The sequence below is a fragment of the Sceloporus occidentalis genome, unplaced genomic scaffold, assembly GCF_023333645.1.
Source record: "Sceloporus occidentalis isolate IW3139 unplaced genomic scaffold, rSceOcc1.0.p SCAF_2, whole genome shotgun sequence".
Lineage (NCBI taxonomy): Eukaryota > Metazoa > Chordata > Lepidosauria > Squamata > Phrynosomatidae > Sceloporus > Sceloporus occidentalis.
Genome location: NW_028316982.1, coordinates 170,336,013 through 170,361,040, shown reverse-complemented (window position 1 = coordinate 170,361,040; position 25,028 = coordinate 170,336,013). Strand labels below are relative to the sequence as shown.

The following is a 25,028-nucleotide window of genomic DNA, read 5'->3' as shown; positions in this document are numbered from 1 at the left end:
CTTTCACTCTCCTTTCTCTTGGCCACGCAGCCTGTCACTCTTTGCTGTAGGGTTCTAGAGCAACATTAATCTGTCAAATCTATGTGAAATTATAACTAGCACTTTAGATAAATTCCAAAGACAAAGTCATTGTCATTGTCATCATCATCTTAATCATTGCAACAATAGTAATCCTGCCTTTTCCTTTACAAAACTTGGGATTCAAGGGATCTTGAGTTAGATTACAGTTGAGTTAGGTTATAATGGATGCAGATAAACACACATGTAAATAAAGACATAACAAATAGTTATACTTGAAACATAATTAATCTATAGAATTAAGAACAATTTAAAAACATCCATTAAAATAAAGACATTACAGCATACTGTTAAAATCTCATAGTGGAATTAATAATAATAATAATAATAATAATAATAATAATAATAATTAACCAGCATATGGAACTAAATCAAAGAGGGAGCCCAAGGAGCCTCCCTAAGGAGGGAGTTCCAGAGTTTGGGAGCAGCCACCAAACAGCTGTGTCCTGTGGTGCCACAAGGCATGCCTGTCAGCATAGCACACTTGAGAAAAGTGCCTTCCTTGAAGATCTCAAAGCCCAGGCAGTCTTTGTACAGAAATCTTTGAACTTTCAGATAATCTAGATCAGTGATGGTAAACCTTTTACAGACCGAGTGCCCAAACTGCAACCCAGACCCCACTTATTTATTGCAAAGTGCCACGTCCCTCTGGCTTTCCTGTAAGAAACTCTGGCACATTCTATGCTAGGGCAACAGCATGTGTGCTTACAGAGAGGGCCCTGAGTGCCACCTCTGGCACACGTGCCATACGTTCGCCATCACTGATCTAGATACTCTGGATTATCTGTACAAGGCCTTATAGGTCATAACCAGCACTTTGAATTGTGTCGTAAAACAGACAGACAGTTAAGCTGTTGAAACAGGACAGTTGTATGCTCCCGCCATGTAACTGACCCTAGAAAGCAGTCTGGCTGTAGCTTTTAAAACCTGAGGGTTTAGAACAGTTTTGAAAGGCATCCCCACAAGTCCAAATGGATTATATCTAAGGCAACATCCACTATGGCCAGATGTTTGTTGTTGTTTCAGGTTTTCTCATGCTTGCCAATTTGGAGTGCAACAGATGGGCTAAATAAAGCGGTTTCCAGCTGCTTTGAAGTTGGAGCATTTGGATGATGAATGCCTTGAAAGCAGCTGGAAACCACACCGAAGCTGCACTAAAACCCGGAGCAAAAAGAAGTGGAGATATTCCGATTTAGCCCAGAAAATGCACATCTTTGCTGCTGCATATAAATGCCCTGATGTGAATGCAAAAATGTGACACAATAAAGACATGGGGTGAAGAGGGGTGAAAGGAGAATATGGAGGGAGCACCATTATTGTGCTTTGCCAATGTATCACTCACTCACTGATGCAACAATGTGTCTGGGAATGCTGCCAACGCACACACACACACACACACACACACTCATAAGAGTGGCTCAGCAAAGGAAACAAGGCTGGGCAGCCAACAGACAGTTTATGAACAACAGCCCTGTCCTCTGTCCGAATAGGGTGAGCCACAAGCCAGTCCAGATTCAGGATTCCAGAAGTTACAAATACCAGTTCAGTCTGAGGTTGAGGATGCCAGAGGGTTTGGTTGCTGAGTCTGTTTCAAGGTCGTAGGTTCAAGAGCAGTCAAAGGTCTAGAGAGCCAAGAGTTCAGGAAAGCCAGAGCCAGCAGTGTTCACTAAATGGAAAGCGCAATAATCTCTGACAAAGGGAGTCAGCGTCTCACATCTGCCTTAAATCACAGAGCCGCTCCCTTACGCAGGTATTGAGTGATGAATGTGCTCTTCTCAGCTATCCGTCTTGACCTTTGCAGGCCCTCCCTTTCTGCCCTCCTTTGGATGAAGTTGGGAATTTCAATGCCTGGCTGTTGCTCTACATCTCCCAGGCCTGGCACCTCTGCTGAAACAAGGCTAGGCTGCTGATCCAGAGTGTCCCCTGAAGGAAACTCAACAGCCCCAGGATCTGGTAGGGCAGAACTAGGACCTGGCAAGGCAGGGCTGGGGTCCAGCACTCTCTCAAGTTCCTCCTCGTCATCCTCCGAGTCCTCCTTATTGCTGGTCATGACACAATGCCCTGCATGGTGGAGAATTGCGTGTGCGACTGTGTGGATTATCAAAGGGGTGGTCATGCAATGAGATGGCAGCTGGGCAAATGTGGGAGGTTGCAGGTGGTGTGTTTCTGAAACAGTGTGAATTTATGGTGGGGAGGCAACAGCAAAAAATACCCAGCAGAACAGCTTGATGCTGTGCTATGTGGTCTTTTTTCCTACCCATCTGTTCCACCTCAATTTGTTAAACATTTTTATTTTATCCACAGAACCATGTTTTATTCACTATTTGAAAAGACTAATTCACAGACCGAATCAATTAATTTATCATATGTTAAAACTGTGGCTATGTAATCAGATTTAGATGGACCTCTCCACTATCAAAGGGTGTTCAGAGCTGACAGCATTTGAGTCTCTCAGTAAAAGCAAATTTATTAAAAGATTTTTCTAAATAATAAATTAATTTTATAGGATTGATTGTTATAGTTACTGAGCTGAGAGACTGTGCTAAACAAGATAATTAACTGAAATTTAAAACTAAATACTGATTCTGCAAAATGCTTAGATTTAATTAGTTGGCTGTCATACTTTCAATTATTGTTACATAAAAAGTAAAAAAACTACACTAATTTGATTCTTTTTTTAAAGAGCTCTTTTTTGTTGTAAATACATTGTTCTTTATACAAATAAACTTATTAAGCCATCATAAAACTTAGCAGCTTCTTAGAAAAATAGGTGCCAACCACAATTCAGCAGAACAAACATGTTTGAATGGACAGAGTTTCAAATTCAAACTTTTAAGATCTTAGCACTCATAGCCCTTTGCCTGAGTGTATCTTTAAATATCCATTTATTCATTCTACATCCCAAAGCATTCAGTCATTTTTCTCTGAAGTACAATATGAAATTCTCAAGGGCCTATTGAAGAAATTGGTCAGAATCCTGTTGGGGTCTTGTGCCTTTGGAAGTGGAGTTGCTTCTGTGGGAATTAGAACTGGGCAGTTCCATAACATCTGTATTCAGTAAGGAACCGCTGTTACATTACTATGGCCAAGTAACTAATGTGCATCAAGACCAATGCACAAGAGAACTGATGCACATTAGGTCCAATATGCATTGGTCCAAACTTGCATTGATCCCATTGTGTATTGGGACACCAGGTAAGGAGTGTTGATGTAAATCTATAGAGACCAATGTACACCAGGATACTCTTGCAGCAGTTAGTGACCCCCTGAGCTTAGACAGAGAGGTTACATAATGTCAAGGGCAGTTGTTGTTGTTGTGTGCTTCAAGACATTTCCAACTTATGGTGACCCTAAGGTGAACCTCTTATGGGGTTTTCTTGGCAAGATTAGTTCAGAGGAGGTTTGCCATTGCTTTCCTCTGAAGCTGAGAGAGTGTGACTTTCCTAAGGTCAGTCCATCCTGGCAGGTCAATACAAGGTACAAATAGATTTGAACCTAGTCAGAAGGTCATCCAGAGAGTGCGTTAGAATATTAATGAAATACAGTGACTCTCCAACTCTCTATACCCAATGCCAAAATTGTACTAAGTACTGGTGGCAAGGGGAGAGAGAACTGTGAGAGACAACTCATCCCATTGTGTCCATGTGGGATGAGCTTCAAGTAATATCATGTGCTCTTCAATTAAGTGTTAGAGTGTCTGACTGGCTATAGACTATCCAGCATTCAGTTTTCTAAGGTTATAGTTGATCAAGCTGCTGTGAAAGAAAAATCTTATGATGTGAAGATATTTTTGGCGTTCACAGAACTGACTGTGTGGTGTCAGCCTGACAAACTTTTCCTTCTATACATGCATGTATGAGTCATGCACTTCCATGTAAATCCTTCCTTTAAAAAAGTGTTATTTATGCAAAAACATCTTTACATGTTTATCTTATTTACACCTTGATTCAAAACCACTGTGTGCAAACATGACCAAGAAAACTCGAATTTTGATATGTGTTCTAATGTGCATTTTAGCACTAATTCAGTAATGCAACATAGATAACACCCATTTCAAATTCCTCTGGATTTAGTCATTTAAATTGCCTAATTGTGTCTGATGAATTAACTAGCTGGGTGAGGAAAACATGCTGGAAGAAGCAGCAGGATTTAGATAGGACTTCTTGAAGGAGCTTTATTTGCAGTTTTTACTGATTTAAAAGCATTATTTTGACTCAATTTTCAGGCAAAATGATTGGCCTCATTATCTACAGAAAGAAAGAAAGCTCTTCTTTAAAAGTCCACATAACAATACATAACTGAAAATATGACACATGCTAGATGGTTGCCCTGTGTGATCTAACAAAGGGATCTAGCATTACGGCTCCCATCTGCACATTAATGGTATTATTGAATTTGAACCACCCTCAACCTTCGGTGCTTTAAAGATAGCTACAAGGAAAATGTAAGTTTTATTGTACACAGATGACTATGTCTTATCCTTAAAAACAACCACCACCATAGCATGTGTATGAATAGGTTTAATACACTCAACCATGATAGTAAGACAGTCCCAATTACCATAATACTTAGCCTTAGTCTGAAGTGGTTCTGGGTGGACTCTGATTACTACTTTCTCCCACTGTACAATGATTTCTCCAGTTAGTTTCTGGTAGGGTCCCATATGGTGCATTATTCTGCAGCTGGCTATACAACTGCATGCATGAGGAGCTGTTCCTGCCACTGTAGTAAACAGAGAAACTACTACTTATGCTGGAAGCCTGTATGTGTTGGAAGACTGGTAAAAGGTATGAATATCAACTTTCCCCTTCATACCATCTTAACTAAGAAGAGAAACAGCAAAATGCAGACCTATGACTAATATCTTCAATTTTTTTCTCCTTTTGTATATACCTTGCCTGATGAAGAAGCCAGTAAAGCTTCAAAAACTTTCAACATGTATATTGTGCATTTTGGTTGGCCAATAAAGGTATCACTGTTTGGTGGATTTTTGATTGGATTTGCTAAATAGCCAAGATGGCTACCCCATTACTTTCCCCTAGTTTGAGCATATTGAGAGATTGTGTTTTAGCTTGTTCCTCTAAAGTCTTAAAATAAACGGCATCCTTTATATAGTCTGTTACTATATATTTTCACTGAGATTGTGTCTAGCCTATGTATGTTTAAAAATGTGGCACATTTACCACACAGCACATGCAGTAGCTGCTATATCTCAGTATCACACTCTTTATCCTACATAGGCATCTCACAGTGGTCCACTCTTAAAATAATAATAATAATAATAATAATAATAATAATAATAATAATAATAGTTTATTTCTATCCCGCTTTTCCAACTCAGATCAAAGTGGCGTACAAATCCAGATAAAATTAAAATAATTAATAAAACAGATAAAACAAGATATAAAACAACATATAAAACGAATACTCGAGTAGCTGAGTAGGGGAATCCAGAAAAACATAGCCAGAGTCGTTACCAAATAGAGGGGGGAAACCAAATCATAATACAGTGTTTATATAACTATATAACAGTGTATTAGTCATAGAGTATTATGCTGAGAACCAACATGATGACCTTCTATACTCAAGTAAAAGTGACACTTAAACAATCAGGCAAATGACTAATTAATGAAATGTTAAAACATTTTAAAGGACAAATATTTCATCATATAAAAAGTCATGAATCACTCAATTGGTTAATCATTAATCATTAGTTTAATCTTGGTGTTGTTATGTGCTGCTTGTGGTTTTTGTTTTATAGTTCATATTTTTAAATGTTTTTGTTCACTTTCTTCACTGTTGACAAGTAAAGAACAGGAAGTATTTTGTTTATACTTCCATAATACAGAGGTCTTGCAGATGTTATATTGACAAATTTAAAACCTCACTCCAGACCAGGGGTAGGCAACCTGTGGCCTGCGGGCCGGATCCGGCCCGGCGAGGCCATGGGACCGGCCCCAGCCCGGTCCTGCCGCCAATTGCCGCTGGGGCCTTTGGGGGGGCAATTGTCTATAGAAGCCTCAGAAAAATGTATTTATATTAACATTTTTTAAAAAATCAGCATTTTTTTTCAAATGTCCTCCATTTTTAATCAAAGTGTCCTCCATTTGAAAATTTTGTCCTACATTTGTCCCAGTTTATTTATAGATTTAATTTTTTAAAATTTATTTAATTATTTATTTTTTGACTTCGCCCCCCCCCCCCCCCAGTTGTCCGAGGGACAGCAACCCGGCCCCCGGCTCAAAAAGGTTGCCTACCCCTGCTCCAGACCAATAATCTTTATCTGAATCTCTGGCCTGATTAACTGGTTTACTAGAGTGTTATTGTGCAGAAGTTTTAAGTCAGAGCTTTTGCAGAAGTATGACATTAAAAATGTGGACACAGCTGAGCCAAATCCAAGCCTCTCCAAGTTCCAGTGACTTCAGTGAGAGAACTGACAAGTGGTTAAGACATTACAGATTGAATTAAATACTGTAATTATTTCAAGTGCAATACATATAAAATGAAATACATAAAGTTAAATATCTTATTATTATAATACATCTACAGTTTTTAAATTAGTAAAAGTGCAATAATAATTTGGAAACATTCTTACCCTGAAGAAGGCAGACTCCAGTTGCAGCTTATCAAATCAAAGGCCACTATGTTTGCTTGCAGCAGCATCCTAAGCAATCCAAGTAGTTATCATTAACCACGATTAAAAATAAAAAGTTTCAGGTTCAAATTGGGGGATGGATGGAATATGTTGAAGGAGCATGCCTTCTTAGATATAAAAAATAGGCTGTTCAAATGTGTTAACCTACGTGAAGAACTGGTATGTTTTAAACGGATTAAAGGTTTATAAGTGAATGACATGATTATATATTTAGTAAAATATTTCAGTTTCCCTGCTTTTTGGAAACTCAAAAATAAACTAAACCAAGATATATTTTGGTGAGTACCCAAACTATATATTCTGTACAATAAAAAAGGATGTAATTAAATTCCAAATATTTGATTTCAGGAAGCAATTTAAAAGCAGAGAGGCCATAACTAAAAATCTTTGTACTCAAGGAAAAACAAACATTCATAGCCTAAAATCTTTCATGCCTGGATGAGATTCTATGTTCAATTGTTAATAGGATCTGCACTACAGTTACATACAACTGAACAACTTTGACTCATTTTCAAATGTAAGGCTGTGAAACAGACTTTTTCCATATTATGACCTCAGTCCTAAGGGGTACTTCCCCCCCCCTCCTGCAAAGTGAGAGTTATTTGAATTGGATCAATGCCAGAATTCATTCTCTTGTTCTTTTGTCTACTGTCCCACATGTTTCCACCTTTCTCAAAAGTATTAATTCACAAATGAATCAAATTACAGAATTTCTTAAACAACAGTAGCTGAGAATGGGAGAGGTATACCAGACATATTTTAGAAAGTTCTCTGCTAGCTTTAAACTCATCATTTAAACCACCTTTATGTTAAATTAATTTAAGGTGCTTGAATAAGTACTATAAGATTTCAGTCAATTAGAACACTCTACAACTTTTCTACAATGACCTGTTTTATTGCAATTATGTGCTAATTGCTTACAATACTGTGGTATGTATGCCTTCCTACAAACAAGATCCTATATGTAGAAAAACTCTGCAGTGCTTTGTGTCTCAGACAATTAGTGCTTTAGTATATTAAAAATGAAATTAGATTAAAAATGCCAAAATTAAATATAAAAATCTAGAGACTAGAGAATGAATGGATTTCCCCAAAAGCATATTTTTGCATTCTCAGCCACATTGTGCTCCAGAATAAAGTAACTCTGGCCTGGTCCAGATGGGCCAGAAAGAACATCCTCGTCACGTGCGAGGTTTGTCTCGGCACGGCGCTTCCAGACTCCCTGCAACCCTTGCACATGACAAGGGCATCAAAATGGCGGTGCCCTGTACACCGCCGCAGGAGACCCGCACGGCACCGTGCGGCACGTGCGGGCCAGTGGCACACTGTGATGCACTCATTACGCTGCCACCGTGGCGTAGAAAGAACCCATTTTTTGTGGGTTCTTTTCCCACCAGCAGGAAGCTTTGCCGTTTGGCAGCTGAGGCTTCCCTCCAGTAGGCTGCCCTTTTTGGCAGTCTGTACCCTGCCTTTTTTTCCTTTTGTTTGCATAGAATTATAGAGTTGGAAGAGACCACAAGGGCCATCCAGTCCAACCCCCTGACATGCAGGAACTCAAAACTTAAAGCATTCCTGACACGTGGCCATCCAGCCTCTGTTTAAAGACCTCCAAGGAAGGAGACTCCAGTACACTCTGAGGGAGTGTGTTCCACTGTCAAACAGCCCTTACTGTCAGGAAGTTGTTCCCAATGTTTAGGTAGAATCTCTTTTCCTGCAGCTTGCATCCATTACTCCGTGTCCTGTTCTCTGCAGCAGCAGAAAACAGGTTTTCTCCATCCTCAATATGACACCCCTTCAAATACCTAAACAGGGCTATCATATCACCTCTTAACCGTCTTTTCTCCAGGCTAAACATACCCAGCTCCCTAAGTCTTTCCTCAAGGGTTTCCAGACCCTTCACCAATTTTGTCACTCTCTTTTGGACACACCCCAGCTTCTCAACATCCTTTTTGAATTGTGGTGCCCAGAACTGAACATAGTATTCCAGGTGGGGTGTGACCAAAGCAGAATAGAGTGGCACTATTGCTTCCCTTGATCTAGACACTATACTTCTGTTGATGCAGCCTAAAATCATATTGGCCTTTTTATCTGCTGCATCACACGGTTGACTTGTGGTTTACTAGGACTCCTAGATCCCTTTCACATGTAGTCTTGTTAAGCGAGGTGCCCTCATCTATTTTTTTTTTTTTTTTTTTTTTGGCAGTACCTTACATTTCTCCTTGTTGAAATTTATTTTGTTAGCTTTGGCCCAGCTTTCTAAATTACTTTTCCTATCTTCTTTTTGGAAAGATAGCTGTTTGGATACAGAAAGGTTTGATTCATTGAAAGAGTCTGAATGAGAAAGTGAAAAAGCTCAAGCAGGACACAAACCATCACGATAAAACAATGTGTTTGGAACTTTGTGGGAAAAGCTGAACATGGTGACTAAATGAGGCTTATGATACTAAAATTGATAGAAATAACCAGGAAGTAATTATTCTCTTGTTTGATTGTGTTTGCAGATTGAAAAACCAAAATGGCTAAAATGTGAACAGTTGGGGAAAATACATAGAAATCTATTAGTCAATGAAGAAAAATGTGTACTGGCTGGAACAGATGGGAGGGAAAGAGAAGTCTAGGTCCACTCTGGCCAGAAGCAGATCTGAACCCCACCAACCGCATGACCTGCTCTCAAGGAGGGCTGTGCTTTCTAGGGCCGACTGATGCTTCCAGGAACCAAATTATCCCAGCTCCTTTTTGCTCCAATCCGAAGGACCAGAGCACAGTCTTGGGACAACTTCTGGTTGCTTTGGAGACATGTGTCATCTAATTAGCACACCTTCAAAGTGGCCGGAAGTCACTTCATTAGGACCATGTGTTTCACCCCCATGTTAACTAAAAATATGTCAATAAATGTCCATCAATTTCCATGCAAACCTCCCCCCTGCCGCAAGAATTTTCACAACCTTATATGAAACAAAGATGGGAAGAAAGCACATGTGGGACTGGGAGACATGCAACAAAGTTGAGGCTGAGGCTGCATCTGCACTGCAGAAATAATGCAGTCTGACACTGCTTTAACTGCCATGGCTCAATGCTATGGAATTCTGTGAGCTAATTAGCCTTCTCTGTCAGAGAGCTCTGGTGCCACAATAAACTACAAATGCCAGGATTCCATAACACTGAGTCATGACAGTTAAAGCAGTGTCAAACTGCATTATTTCTTCAGTGCAGCTGCACGCTGAGACTGACATGCATGCAGGTGACTCATAAATGTCAAGGGAGAGTCTGTGGGCAATGATGGTATATAGGCAGGGGGTCACCAAGAGCTATTGCCCAAGGAAGACCTGTCTGTCTGTTACACTGATTTTCTTCCTCATCTGTTTTCCAGACAAAAAAGGATGATTCTTTGTAAAGAATTCAGAATTTGTGTACAGAGAGCCCCCTGAAGCTACTTGCTGGCCAGAGTACCATGGTATTTCTGTGTTTCACAAGCTGTGTGTGAAGTGGCTCTTTCCATGCCTGGATAGTGTGTCTTTGTGTGTCAACAGACTACTATCATGTCACTCCTGGTAGCCCTTGGTAGAAGTCAGCAGTGTAGCCATGTCTATTGAAGGAGTAGTTGCCTGCATTTTTCTTCTCAAGTTCGCTATTAAAAGCTCATAGGATTCTATCTATGCTATGAGAGCATTGCCCAACCTAATAGGTTGCCATCTACCAGTCTTAGTTTGCCATGCATAATATAGATAAGAATAATATTTCTTTTAGACAGAGTGTGTGGAACAAGTCAAGCAGTTAGCAAATAATGCATTCTAGGAATAATAAAGCTTATCATAATTATTATTCCATGGACTGAAAAAGGGCACTGGAATGTATTACAAATGGTTTACAATTTACAAAACAAGAATGAAAATTAAAAAGATGGATAAGATTTTTATCCCCATAACCTCTGTTTATGAAGCATCCTTTGTCTTCGTTGAAACTTCAGTACAGGATTTACATTATTCTGTTCCTACTATCAATGAAGAGATAAAAGAACTGCTTCCAGAAACAAAATAGATTCCTCCTTCACCTTATACTCTAACAGATACAACAGCAATTTACAGTCAGAAAGAAAACCATTTATTTTCTGTGACTTTTTCATCTCAGAAATAGGTTACTGTTTCTTTACATATTTTAAGTGAGGTTTTGATTAAGACTGCATCCTCTGGAAAACAAACAGTCATCAAAGGAAGGCAGTAAACCATACCTTCTTATCTTTCTCCAGCCTTCCTAAAATTCTATAGAACACTTACATCATCTTATCTTTCTGGATCCTTCTAAATATTTCATTTATAGTATTTCACATAGTCATCCTGTCTCTGTTTCATCCAAGTACAAAATCAACGAGCCATTAATAACAAACTACACTCAGCCCTCCTTATCCACAGATTTTTTATCAATGGATTCAAGAATCCACGGATTGAAAATATTTTTAAAAGTATACATTCCAAATAGCAAATCTTGATTTTCCATTTTATATAAGAGACACTATTTTGCTATGCCATTATATTTAATGGGACTTGAACATCCAGGGATTTTGTTATTCATGGGGGATCCTGGAACCAGCGGATAACAAGGGGTCACTGTACTACAAATTCTCTGTAGAGTTGATCTAAGCAAAATACTTTCCAAACAGATTAACTTGCAAAAATTAAAAATTAGGTTCTCCTTTCAGTGTTCACTGATATTTGGTCATATTACAAAATAGAGCAGCAGCAACACCACCAACAACAAAATAAGCTGTGAACACACTCAGGTTCTAGACTATCAGATAAAGATTTGGAACATTTTTGGTTTAAAAAATAATAGGTATTCCAAAATACACAAAAAATATGACACTCAAAACACTTCTGGTCCCAAGCATTTTGGATAGGGATATTTGACCTGCATACAATAAAGAGTTATCTTTGAGAATAACTAGATATATAACTATTTAGATTTAAAGAGATGGCTGGCATGGTGAATATATGTATATTCTGAGGTAGTCATTTATTTTCTAAGTACAGTCGGCCCTTCTTATACACGGATTTTTTATACACGGATTCAAGCATCCATGGCTTGAAAATGTTCAAAAAAGTATAAATTTCAAATATCAAACCTTGATTTTCAATTTTTTATAAGGGACACCATTTTGCTATGTCATCATATTTAATGGGACTTTTTATTAGAGGTATCAGTAAATGCCATCTTTCAAGTCCTAGCTATCACTGAGCAAAACAGTGGTTTGACATTATTAGGTGGCTAATTCCCCCCCCCCCAATTATGCTCCAGTTAAACATGGGAAAACTGTACGATGAAGCTACAACATTTTGTGCCAGTTCAAGGATAAATATTAGATTATAGGCAACAGAATTTTCAAGGTCTCCAGTACTTTAAGAAACATTAACTTCATTCATTATAAAAATGGGAATATCCTGGTAGGTTCTGGGAGGTAAGGTGTGGGAGAAAAGTAAATATTATAACAAATTATTATTGCATTCTGAAGATGCTTAAGAAGAATAAACCTCCAGAGACAGATATTTTAGAAAAGACATTTAGATCTTGACAGGCATTCTGCTTGGAACTTATCCCTTTGTAAGCAGCCTTACATGCATGCAAAGCTGAACTAATTTCACAGTCTCCATATTGACCTAGGGGCTGCCATGACATTACAACATATTGGCATCTATTGTGCAATGGTGGAGTGACTGATATGCCATACCATGATGTACAATAGCACAAATGATCATTGGGCCACTTTTCAATGCATATCTATATACCAGCTAGGAAGTGCCAGAGCATAAGAGGAGTGCCCATGGTACATCAGAAGTACGAGATGCACACTCTGATGGACACTGGAGGACTCTTGCCAGTGTCCAGATGTACATCTTTGCAACTCACTAACAGGATTATATAAGGATTCATAAAGTCATGAAGCACAGACTAATGTAGGATCCTGGCCATTTTTTTTTTGTGGCATCTGATAGTGGAGTGTATGTGTGTGTATGTATGTGTGTTCATTCTACAGCAAGCCCTTGGGATTTGCTGAGGTTTGGTTCCAGGATCCCCGATGGATACTAAAAATTTGTGAATGCTCAATTCCTATTAAATACAATGTCATAGTAAAATGGTGTCCCTTCTATAAAATGTCAAAAATTAAGGTTTGCTTTTTGGACTTTATATCTCTTTGGAATATTTTCAAGCTGTGAATGGTTGAATCCATGGAGAAAGAATGTGGAGGGCTGACTGTACATATAAAGTACATTCTGACTTCTCCAGGGTAAATATCACATATAGTATATTCAGGTGAACCAGGCATGAATTGAATCCACTAATTTTCATTTTCTCCACACTGACATGTAGCAACTGTCTAGCATCCCTTTAAACAGAATGGCTTCTTCCATTTTGGAAGGACTTTTGATCCAGTGGAGATGCCTGCAGTGGGACAGCAGAGGCAATGTTTCCTGTTTCTCACCCTGCAGCTACATATCCCCCCCTTTCATTTCATCCACTAGGTTGGTGACAGAACATCTCTAGAATAGCATACTGCATATGATGACATGCAGGTTTAAGGGGGAGAGAAGGATCCATGGAAATTTCATCCCACCACTTCCTGCCAATTGAAACATTTTAATTGAAACTCCACACAGGGAATGTTCCTTCTGGCCTGTCATACGAAATGGTGGCATGAACAATAGGTGCTGAGTTGACAGAAGGCATGCCAATGACTTTTCGGAGTATGATGCAAAGAAGAGACACATGCTACTATTCTATGAGGAAATGGTGTCAGCTGTGCATATATCTATCATTTACAAAAGTTTTTGCACAGAAAAGTTGTTACTTCATTTTTGAAGATTATATGAAAAAATCCAAAACATGTTGTTGGAACATATTTATGATACCTAAAATTGAACTTGTAGCTAGTGCAAAAGTTTTATTTTCAGTTATCACAGTTCTTTCTTATTCCAGCAAATCATAATCTATCACATCTTTCTCGTGTGATATGTGATGGCTGCAATATCATCAATGGGGTATCACAGCCCAGTTTACAGTTATACTGCCCCACTATATTTTTTTTTCCAGTGTGGAAATGTCAAAGAATCCCATACAAAAGATTCAATTGTTTAGGAGTATATTGGAATGGTAGTAAATGCTCCATTGCAGGAAGAGGAAGAAGATGTGTATTTCCCAGAATATACCTGTCCTGGATGTTCGTAAGATAAATACAGTACATACTGCTAGAATCTTTTTTCTTTCTTTTTTCACTGTTGAGTAATCTACAGAGGTTGATGACCCCCATCATTTTTCAGGAAGACTTAAATGCAAATGTTCCACTCATGAATGGTTCTCTGTCTGATTCAGGAGGATAATAAATCTGTCTGTGAGAGTAATGTTTGATGAAAGCAGTAAATCCAGAAAAAGGATGAATTAACTGCCATTGTATCTGCATATGCCCACTCTGTGCATGGAATTTCAGATATGCAAAAGTGAAATTAACTTGTTACTTTGAGTTTATACAAAAATTCCTGTGACTTTAAATTAGTTACATAGTTTTACATACACTTTACACTGTTTCTATGGAGATGACAATCCTTATTCTTTTTTTCTGCACAAGAAAGTATCAAGAGAGAATTCAATTTCAGAAATACGAGAGAGTACCATTTTATATTGGTAAATCCCCAACAATGTTCTTGCACATCTGACTTAATGGGTGAAAACTGCAAAGCAGTGTCCTTTAGCTCAGTGTCCTCAAAGCCTTTTCCAAAATAGCTGAGAATAAAATAATGTGAATGTGCGTTTGGGAGTAAAAGGTGTCCATCAGCTAATCCTCTTTTCTTTGTCTTTCCTTTCCTTCCGCCATTCCCCATCTTTCTTGTTTCTGATCAGCCTGAGACACATGGATAATTCTGCAATAAGATACATTCTCATTTATGGTGCTGAGCCAACTGTTATTTTCTTTATGGTCCAGAAATTCAGATGAGACTGATAGATTCATGAGGGAAATTCAAGTTTTTACTGAAGCAAAGTGTCTTGCACTTCAACAGAAGTAACGGCAAAGTTTGTCTAAAGGTTTTTGCTTAGTAAGCAGAATGGTGGAGCAAATACCTCCTATGCCTCAAGCCAAGGTGTGAAATAGCCAAAACTATCCAAATTATTATGACACCTAAAGAAGAAAATCCCATTAGGTCTTCCTCCCTTATTTTATAGTAAAAATATTATCTTGACAAAAATATGCATGAACACTCAAAAACCATCCCTGAGGCAGTTGCCACATTGTTCCTAATAGCAGAATTGACTCAGAGCAGTTGGGTGTGATTTCATCTTGTAAAGGTCTAGCTCAATATTGGGTCCCATGCACCATTCTCCCTCCTCCATGTACTACTTTTGGGCACAATCTCTTGGGAGCTTCCCTTGCTGTGGTTTCAGAGAAATGAATCACAGGGTATGGGAAAACACATTTAAAACAAGTACACTCCCATTCATTTTATTGTGGCATGAATTTTCCTGACAGGATATGTAAATAGATACAGCAGACTTTCTAACTAGCTTGTGTCCTCATTTGAACCATATTCCTAGTTATGAGAATGAAACTCAGAAAAGCCTAGGCTTGCACACTGCCCCCTTCTCATTGAACTCCTCTTTTCTCCTCTGTGATGAGGTGTTTGGGAGACTTTTCTCCTGTTTTAGATTAACCATATTTTGCTTTGTTATTCAAATCTAGACAAGCTATAGTTACCTTTAGCCAAGATTAGCATTTAGAGACATAGGGGTTGTCTGCACTGGCAAAATAAAGCAGTTTCACCCTATTTTGAACTTCAGCAGTTTAGATGGTGTATGAGGCCAAAACAGAGTGAAATTGGGACCAAGCTGTGCTCTGGGGCTAAAAACTGGAACAAAAAGAAGCCCATATACTCTGCTCTAACATTAAAAGTGAGCATCATCACACCAACATAGAAACACCATGATGTGAGTGTGGGAATGCAGGAAAGCCCAGGCAGCATATGGAAGAAGCCTGGATCATGTGCCATAGGGCCAATGAGATGCAGCCACTGGCACCATTACTTGCCATACTTTTTTTCATTTAAGCATACAGGCACAGAAGTAGCCAGCTGCACGATCACACTATCAAACTATCACACAGCCCATGATGTGAAAGAACAACAAACATGTCAGGTTGCCAATAATGCAATGGATATAATTAAAACATATATAAGCTAGATAGTCCAACGAAGGCCATAGGGTGAAGGGGGGAAGGGAGCATGTATGAGGGGACTCCATGATTACACTTTGTCAATGTGTCACTGAGTGCACCGATGCACTGTATGGGCGGTGTATTTCTCATGCAGTGAGAATGGGATGACAGCTGGTTGGCTAGAAGGAGGTAATTGGTAGTCACAGGTGGTGTGTTCATGTGATGGTTGGCATGCATAGTGGGGAGGCAAACACCAACAAGAGGTGTGACCTGATAACATAAGGTGAGGACTGCCCATGGTTGTTTGACTGACATTGGAAGTAGGCTGTGTGGACAGTGGGGTTTCCAACTGGTTTGGGAAAAACCAGGATTGATCCCGTTTTTCCTCTCCATCTCAGGCCCATAGCCATGTTTTTATGGGATATCAGTATGCAAAGGGGTCTTGTAGCACCTTTGAGACTAAGAGCTTTATTGCATTAAAAACAATCCTAGTAGGCAAACAGAAAGAAGTGCATTCATCTTTCTGTCTCTGCATGATATCAAAGCACTTTTGATCTCTTCTAGTCATAAAAGTGTGTAAGACGGTGGTAAAAATGTCGCTTTTGTCAAACGGATTTTTTCAGCTTGGCAAATGGAGCACTTTTATGATTCTATCTCATGCTTTTATGACTGGAAGAGAACAAAAGTGCTTTGATATCATGTGGAGACAGAAAGACAAATGCATTTTCCCCATTTGCCTTCATGGGTTTGTTTTTAATGTGATATGGCTCTAAGCCACGGCCCCACCTTGAAGCCGGCCGAAAAAGGAGTAGCAAAGAGCTGCTGCTTTTGGGGCTAGCAAAAAGGTGGCTTTTCCTGCCCGCCGCAGGCCATGGGAGGTTTTAAGCTGCTCTGGCAGCATGCGGCATATAAATGCTATGCCACTGGAGCACCTGGAAGCTGGCCATGTCTGAGCAGCTGGGTGGCTTGAAGCCAGCTTCCAGGCGTCTTGGGGACATGCGTCATCTGTACACCATGCCCACAAGCTGGCTGGAAGTTGGCTTTTTATGCCAGTATGTTTCGTCCCTCAGTCTGCTTCCACAGATGCATCTGCAGATTGGGCAGTGGTCAATGAATTAAAAATCATGTCAAGATCATCCAAATTTAACACAATGTAATGATATAATGACTGCATCTAAAAGCTGGCTCTGAGGAAAGTGTCATCTAAGCACCATGCCCCAGAGCGGGAGAGAAGCCAGTCAGTGTGTAATTGCCAGCCTGGCTTTTGTCTGGCTTGGGGGCATGGAGCATATAAATGCCACGCTACCAAGCCAGTCCCAAGTCTGTTACAATAAAAAAAATTGTTACATTACAAATGGATCTTCTGATCTATTTCTCTGCTTTTTTGTTATAAATATCAGCAAATTGTGGAGATAGCTGTAACTGGATTTCTGTAATTCAAAGGGGAAGGTGCAAACTACAGCCTTTAAAAAAATTACAGTAGTACATCGAAGGCAATACGTGGCAGAATATGTTTTAGGCAGTGAGCCAATAAGTGGTTTTCATATGTAAAGTACTCAATTTTTTATGAAGTGATGTCATGCTAATTGAAAAATTATATGTTTGTTTTGTTATCAAACCTCTTAGACGTCAAAGAAATATTAAAAAATACTAGAAAATTAGCAGAAATATAAGTAAAAACATTATTAAGAACAAGATTTTAAAAGCAGAAACTATCTCAAGGAGATCTGTATGAAAAGCAAATAAATCTAGCTCCCATTATTTCTAACCACAGATAATAAGCTGACTTACGATGTATGTGATGTCCTGTTTTCTAGATTCTTTGGCTCAATGCCACCTTTTCCTTGGGAGAGGAAAGAAAGAAAGGAATATTAATAAATAATTCATAATCAGAGACAGAAAAACTAAAGACATTAGCTTTTCAGAACCTATATAAACACATTTTTAAGCAGCAGGTAGAGGACTATAGGAATCATACCTGAAATTTCCTAACTGGAAAAAAAAAATAATACAAACCTTACATTAACCAAGGCAATAATAAACACTGTCTTAAATATGTTAATAAATTATATTATCAGTTGTCAACACAATATTAATTTGGTGGTACTTTTCCCTGGATGAAGATTAACCTTCCATTTTGAAGCCAAGCCCTCCCTCCAGTCCATCTGCCTTGGTCCAGGCCTCGGAGGTAGAGAGGAACTGCTGGACCTCTTACCCTCTCCCTCCACCACTCCCTTCTCCTTCTGTGTCATGTCTTTTTAGATTGTAAGCCCGAGGGCAGGGAACCGTCTAACTAAAAAGATTGCATGTACAGCGCTGTGTAAATTTACAGCGCTTCATAAAGGTTAATAATAATAATAATAATAATAATAATAATAATAATAATCCCAGAATCTTTGGCCATGTGGAATCTGGGAGATGTTGTTTAAAAAGTAACATCTCCTAGTTCTGCCCTGGGATACCCAGCCTGTAAAAATGGCCTTTCATGCTTTCCAAAACTCTCTACAGTTTTTAGTGAAGGAATACCAGATCTTTATGGGTGGTAAATACCCACTTTCTGCATACATTTCAACTATCCTTAACTTCAGAATTGACCCCAAGACTGGGAACAAATTGGATTAGTAATCTTTCAGGAAACATCTATTGTGCCCAGCTGTTTTATTCCATTCTCTCTTCAGATACAGGTTTATTGTTGTTGTGTCCATTCAAGTTGTTTCCAACTTAAGGTGACGCTAAGGTGAAACTATTGTGGGATTTTGGGGGGCTGAGAGCGCATGACTTGCTCAAGGCCACCCAGTTTCCATGGCTGAAAGGAGAATCAAACCCTGATCTCCAGAACTGTAGTCCAATACTCAAACAATTACACCATGTAATACAGGACATGTGATAAATGCCCCCAAACAGCAAAAGTTAAGGAAGATTTCTGAATAGCATGAGTTACTATCTTCCTCTCACCACAAAAGCTTACATGGGCCAGGCTGGTTTTACAGATACCTGTGCCTTCTGTGCTTAACAAATAAAATAATATGGCATACTGCAGTAATACTGACAAGTTATAGATACTCAGACACTCACATAACATCATTTTTTTTTGAAGTAACTATTGGGGGAGTTTGAAATGTTCTCTTCCAAGAGAAGGGGGTCAGGGAATCCTCCCCAGCCATTTCTGAAAGTTATCTTCTATCTTGGGACAATGAAGTTTTACAGGGAGCTCCTGGTTGCAGTAAGAAGAAATGACTAAAGGAAGTATTTTTTTCTCTTCTGTACAGGAACCAAGGTATAGTTTTGTAGTTTCTTACATTGTGAAATAGACTGAATTTTAAAATAGCTGTTCAAGGTGCTGAACACCCCCCTCCCATAGGTCCACCATCTCAAGTTTAGCCTAATACTGTCCCTCCGATATCAGAACTACTGTCTGCAACCGTGTCTAACTATAATTATCTTTCCACTTATCTAGGAATGAATCCTACAGAAGTCAATTGGGGCTTATTTCTGAACAGATATATACAGGATAGCACTGCTAAATTCATAAATATCTATATCTGATTAGCATGTCTCAACCAAGACATGAGGCATACATCTGAGGACAAACTACAGGATGAGCAGAGCTCCTTAAGTGCCTGGGGAAACTGATACAAAAAGTATTTAAATTCAGATTAGGAATGACTATGTGGAGTGAAGGAGAAAAGATCTCCTGTTTATATATTTCTCTGTTTAATTAATGGCAATTCCTTTTTATCAAATATCTGGATTAATTTTAACTATCAATCAGCAACATCAAATGCCAAGTCAAAGCCTTCATTGGTTTTCTGTAAAATCTAACTTCTGCTATTTGGAATATTCTTTTGGTTATCTCTCTCTTAAAGGAGAAACATTTATTGCTAGGAGACCTATTCCATTAATAATTGCAGAGTGCACAGAAAGCACTATGGTAGTTTACCGATAAAAGTTTAATTTCAAGAGACAGGCAATTATACTTTAAGGGCTGGAGCAAGAATTGTCCAAATGAAATGTGAGTGTTAAGACTCCTTATTTCTTATGAAATACCCAGCAATCTAGAAGCTACTGCCTTATTTGGGTTCTGAAATAAATGTCTTGGGCCTATTGCTATAATCTGCCTCAACCTATGAAGAAGTTTTCAATTTCAATGTGAATATAAAAATAAGGTTTGGGGAATAATTTGATACTATATTTAACATTTTATCCTTTATTGTAGGAACCCTGCCAGGAGTTGGGCACGCCCCACTTTCCACTTGTGATTTTACAGTCATTCTTGTAAAATAATAAATAAATAAACTTTATTTGTATACCGCCCTTCGAAGCATCAGGGCGGTTCACAGCAAGTATCACACAATTGTTAAAACAACATTATTAAAACCATCAATACAATAAAATAATCTGTGCCAAATCACAGATGACTCACCAATGGCTAACAGGGGAACTAACAAAGGGGAATTAACAAAAGGACTTAACAGAGGGGGGGAAGGACTCTCAAGGCAGAGGCTTAGGGATAAGCCTGCCTAAAGAGAAGCGTCTTTAGCTCCTTCTTGAATTGGGCCAGGGAGGTTGCTGAATGGAGCTCAATAGGCAGCGTGTTCCAGAGGATGGGGGCCGAGGTCGAAAAGGCCCTTCTAGTAGTGTTGTTCAATCTAACCTCTGGAACTCTCAGTAATTGCTGCCTACTGGATCTGAGTGTGCGGGGCGGATTGTACGGAGAGAGGCGGTCCTTCAAGTACTCTGGGCCCAAGCCATTTAGGGCTTTATAGGTTATAACCAACACCTTGTATTGCACCCGGAAGGGAATAGGCAGCCAATGTAGGTCCTTTAAGACCGGTGTTATATGACTGGTCCTAGGTGTATTAGTGACCAGTCTTGCTGCCATGTTCTGCACTAATTGCAGCTTCCGGGTATGGTACAAGGGTTGCCCCATGTAGAGCGCATTGCAGAAATCCAACCGAGAGGTTACCAGAGCGTGTACCACTGTTTCTAGGTCCCCCTGGCTCAGGTAGGGACGCAGCTGGCGTATCAGCCTAAGCTGATAACAGGTGCTCCTGACCGTCGCATCCACCTGAGATGTAAGGTGGAGCGACGAGTCGAGGAGCACCCCCAGACTGCGTACGGAGTCCCTCACGGGAAGCTTGATCCCGTTCAGGACAGGTGGAACCACCGCCATCCCTGGGCCAGGAGAACCTATCATGAGTACTTCCGTTTTCTCTGGATTCAAGCTAAATGGATAAGGAGGTGGGAAGGTGTGCTGGTGATGGACCTCTGAAGTCCTGTACAAGAGGCCAAACCAGACGACACAATTATAGTGCTATATTCCACTTTAACTGCAATGGCAACATCCCATGGAATCCTGGGACTGTCATTTTGGAGAAAGGCACTTAAAATTCACAGCCAGAGAGCTTCTCCAGTACCTCATCCAGATACAAGCTTTGGGAGTTTGGGAAATGTCTGCAGCAATTTTTCAGGTAGAGCAAAGGCTTGTAGGGAGCAAGGGAAGAAATTTCTACTGTTACCCTGAAGACAATAGTAAATATAAGCCCTTACATGGTGCTTTCTAGAGGAGGTAGGTTACTGCTTCCACATTGTTTAAAATTTAATGTGTGTGTGTCTGTGTGTGTCCGCGTGCGTGTGTCCATCTGTGTGCACATGTTGAAAAATAACTAGTGTTAGGGAGAGAGAAAGGAAAAACACTACATGCACACAGCAGCTCCTTCCTCTTCTTTCCAGGATTATGGGACTGTGCAGACCGCCCCTAAGGGACACTGTGGCCCTGATATGACCTTTGCAGGGTGCAAAAGGAGCCACAAAAAGCAAAGGGCATGATAGTTGCAGCACTCCTTTGACACTGTGTCATGCAGATGCAGCGCCAGAGGAGCACCATGACGCCACATAACATCACACCGTCCTGGATGCTACCGCCCCCAACCCAGCCTTTCCCACTGGTGTGCACCTATCCCAGTTTTCTTTTTCCACTGTTAGTATATTTTACAAGCAACAGAATAGTGACAATTTAACATTGGTGATAATTATCAGAACAACAGAAGTTTTCTGATTGAAATCATGTTACTCATAAAACATGTAATTCAAGTTATTCTCCTCTTATGTTGTAGTCCATCTTTCTCTCCAGTTAGACCTTCCATGCTTGCTGCTGCAACTACTATATCCATTGTTTGAAACAAACCCTCTTTTCCATGGTTTCATGTCCTTAGCCCCTTTAAACACTGACAAATACTCTCTGGTAATTAAACAGCACCACTCTACCCTAATTTTCCCCATGTTGCCTTTCATCCCTGTTCTTCCCATAGAAAAATGGTGTTCTGCTTTCAGTCAAGAGCCTCCTAATATTTTCCCCCTGTGGGTAACTGGTAATTTCCCCTCAGTAGGTAACAGCTCATTTTTCAAAGCTATCTATTGAAATAGAAAGCATTCTTCATCATCAAATGCTGCTCCTTTAATTTGCAAATAATGCTATCTGACACAGTGCAACTTATGACTGGGATGCTTTTATACAATGAGCAGTATTGGGTCATGATTATTATTTTTTTAATATTCAGGATAAGTTTAGTTCTAATCAGGAATGCCAGAGGAGAGAACAAATAGTTCATTTCACACAATAATTTTCTCTTTTCTTTGCAGTACTGAGGGCAGACATTTGGACAACATTCAATGTAATTAAATCACTATGTTAGAATGGATATCACAGACAGATCATGGACCAAGTTGGAGGAGTGCCTCCATTCCACTTTGGAGCGAAGACTTCCTTTCCCCACCTCTTAGTCCATGAGAGATTGATTCTTGGATGTGCCTACAAGAGAGAATGAATTAAAGATGCCTAAGTATTTAATGACCTTATTTAGGCACATGCTATGTATATAGCACAGAACTTCTTAAGGAACTTAAGGAAGTTCTGTCCATTTGTGCCCCTGTGTAATTTGTGCTAGGGCAGCTCTGCCAAACAACCCAGGCTTCCTAAAGAAGGTAGGGGGGCTCCTAGAGAAGGGTGCAGTCTTCCAAAACTGGATCCTAAGCTAAGGCGCAGTACAGACTGCCAAGAAATGGCAGCCTGCTGGCGCGGCGCTTCATGCCGGTTTGTATCAGGCCTAAGTTTACTTAGGGTGTTTTGCAAAAGACATTAATTGTTCCAACCAACTATCACCAGCCTCACTTCTAGTACATCATCCCACATTGTTTATGGAGCCTCCCTGAAACTTTGGAGAAAATTTTATTTTTTGGTGTGTGTATGTGTGTGTACAGATTAACCTCTTCAAGTTAATTTATCTTATGTTCCAAACTATACATACAGCCCAGGAGTTTATAAACTGGTATTGGGAGATATTAATCTATTTATAACCACCAAATAATGACAACGAAGAAAAGAATTTTAGAAACTCTAGGTATATCAGTACCGAAGGCTGGAAAATGCAACAGATTCAATTGTCATTGTTGGTTTTTTTTAAAGAAACAGTAAGACTCATTTTAAAAAGCCTGACCTATTTACCTAAAAGCAGTACAAAATGAAGAAATTTTATCCTATTTATAGTACTTAATTCATCAATTCTACATTCATATTTAAAATACAGCAAGAGCCATGTAATCTCCCCCTACCATTTATCTTTTCCTCAAAAATTATTATTATTATTATTATTATTATTATTATTAAAATTAATCAGATTCAGTTGCAAAGTGAAAGTTAGTCTTACTTTGATTGTTGTGCCCAGTAGAAACATGTTGCGAGTCCTAAAAGAACAAAAACATGAAATAGTTACACTAGTAGAGCAATTAAAAACATGAAGCAGTACAGTGAATTGGAGCCTTATGCTAAAAATAGCAAACAGCTTCATTGTGAATTTTGGTACTTTATTAAACCCATGAAAAGTCCCAGCTTGCTGAGCATAAGGAAAGGTTTAATTTTGCAGTGGATATGTCTATCCTGGCAGGAGGAAAGGGGCAGGGATAAGTAGAATTGGGTAACATGTCCATATTAAAATATCCGTTTCACACTTTCTGAAACCAGAAATGGGATGAAGTCAATCCTGCATTCAACATTTGCACATTTCCAGCACTTCTAATACATCTTAGTAAATAAATACTGAATGCAAAACTATACACACTTCTGAAAAACATGCTAAATCAAAATGTGTATATAAGAATAATGCACACAATATACTTTATTAAGTGGAAAGATGCATACCATAGTAACCTGTGTATGTTTGGAAGGCAAATGTACAAAAATACATGTGAATGAGCAGGGAAGGTTCACATAACCCCATATAAGACCGAGTCCATTGATGTGGACAAAAATGTGCATTTTATGCGGCACGACGGAACCACAGCGGACAAACCGCATGGGTTCCTGGCACAGCAAGAAGAACCCGCAAAAAGTGGGTTCTTCTTGCGGTGCTGTTGTGACATCGCAAGGCGCCAATGTCGCCCTTGCAGCATCACAAGGGTGCCGAGACGTGCAGACGCTAGGCGTCTGTCACGTCAAAATGGCGGCGCCCATCTGTATAGGGCGCCGCCATTTTGACACCCTCGTTACATGTGAGGGGCAAGGCGCGTCAGGAAGCGCCGCCCCTCGTGCGTAACGATGGCGCCCAATAGGGCCTGTTGGGAACGCACCTATGTTTAGTACTGTCTAAGATCCTGCATTGGGTCTCATGGTTTGGGAGAAAAGTAGGCTAGAAATCCTATAAATATATTTAAAAATACACATTTTCTGAGGAAATGTATGTCAGGTTTTATGGGGTGGGCTAAAGCATAAAAACCATCACAGATTGATGTAGAAATGGGATGAAACAGATTTATGAATAAACACAGAGCAGATATAGACTGATCCATCCATTTCTAGTTAAGTGTCCTCCCTTTTCTAGCCCACAAATTGTTCACTTGCAAACAGAAAGAAGGTAGTTTTCACAAACATTTTGTGTATGTACATAAACATTTGAGATAAGAACATGCCCACAGAGATGTATTCATTGTTTTGTAGATGCACAACCAAGATTAAAACATAACAGCGTCCATTCTTGAAGTATCCCATTCTCTATTACCCAGAGTTGTTGCCTCAACCCCCATTCTTCCATGGCCAGGTGCAATGGC

At 39.5% G+C, this 25,028-nt stretch overlaps 1 protein-coding gene across 1 annotated transcript in view; it reads right to left on the bottom strand.

Moving 5' to 3' along the window:
* AFF3 (ALF transcription elongation factor 3) overlaps positions 1 to 25,028 on the bottom strand; it is a 292,287-nt gene that overhangs the window by 103,101 nt on the left and 164,158 nt on the right. The window contains exons 6-8 of the mRNA XM_089511440.1: positions 23,633 to 23,669; positions 17,718 to 17,769; positions 6,674 to 6,742 (exon numbers count right to left, since the gene is read on the bottom strand). Of these exons, the coding sequence (XP_089367566.1) occupies positions 6,674 to 6,742; positions 17,718 to 17,769; positions 23,633 to 23,669 (158 nt within the window). The remainder of the gene's footprint in view (positions 1 to 6,673; positions 6,743 to 17,717; positions 17,770 to 23,632; positions 23,670 to 25,028) is intronic.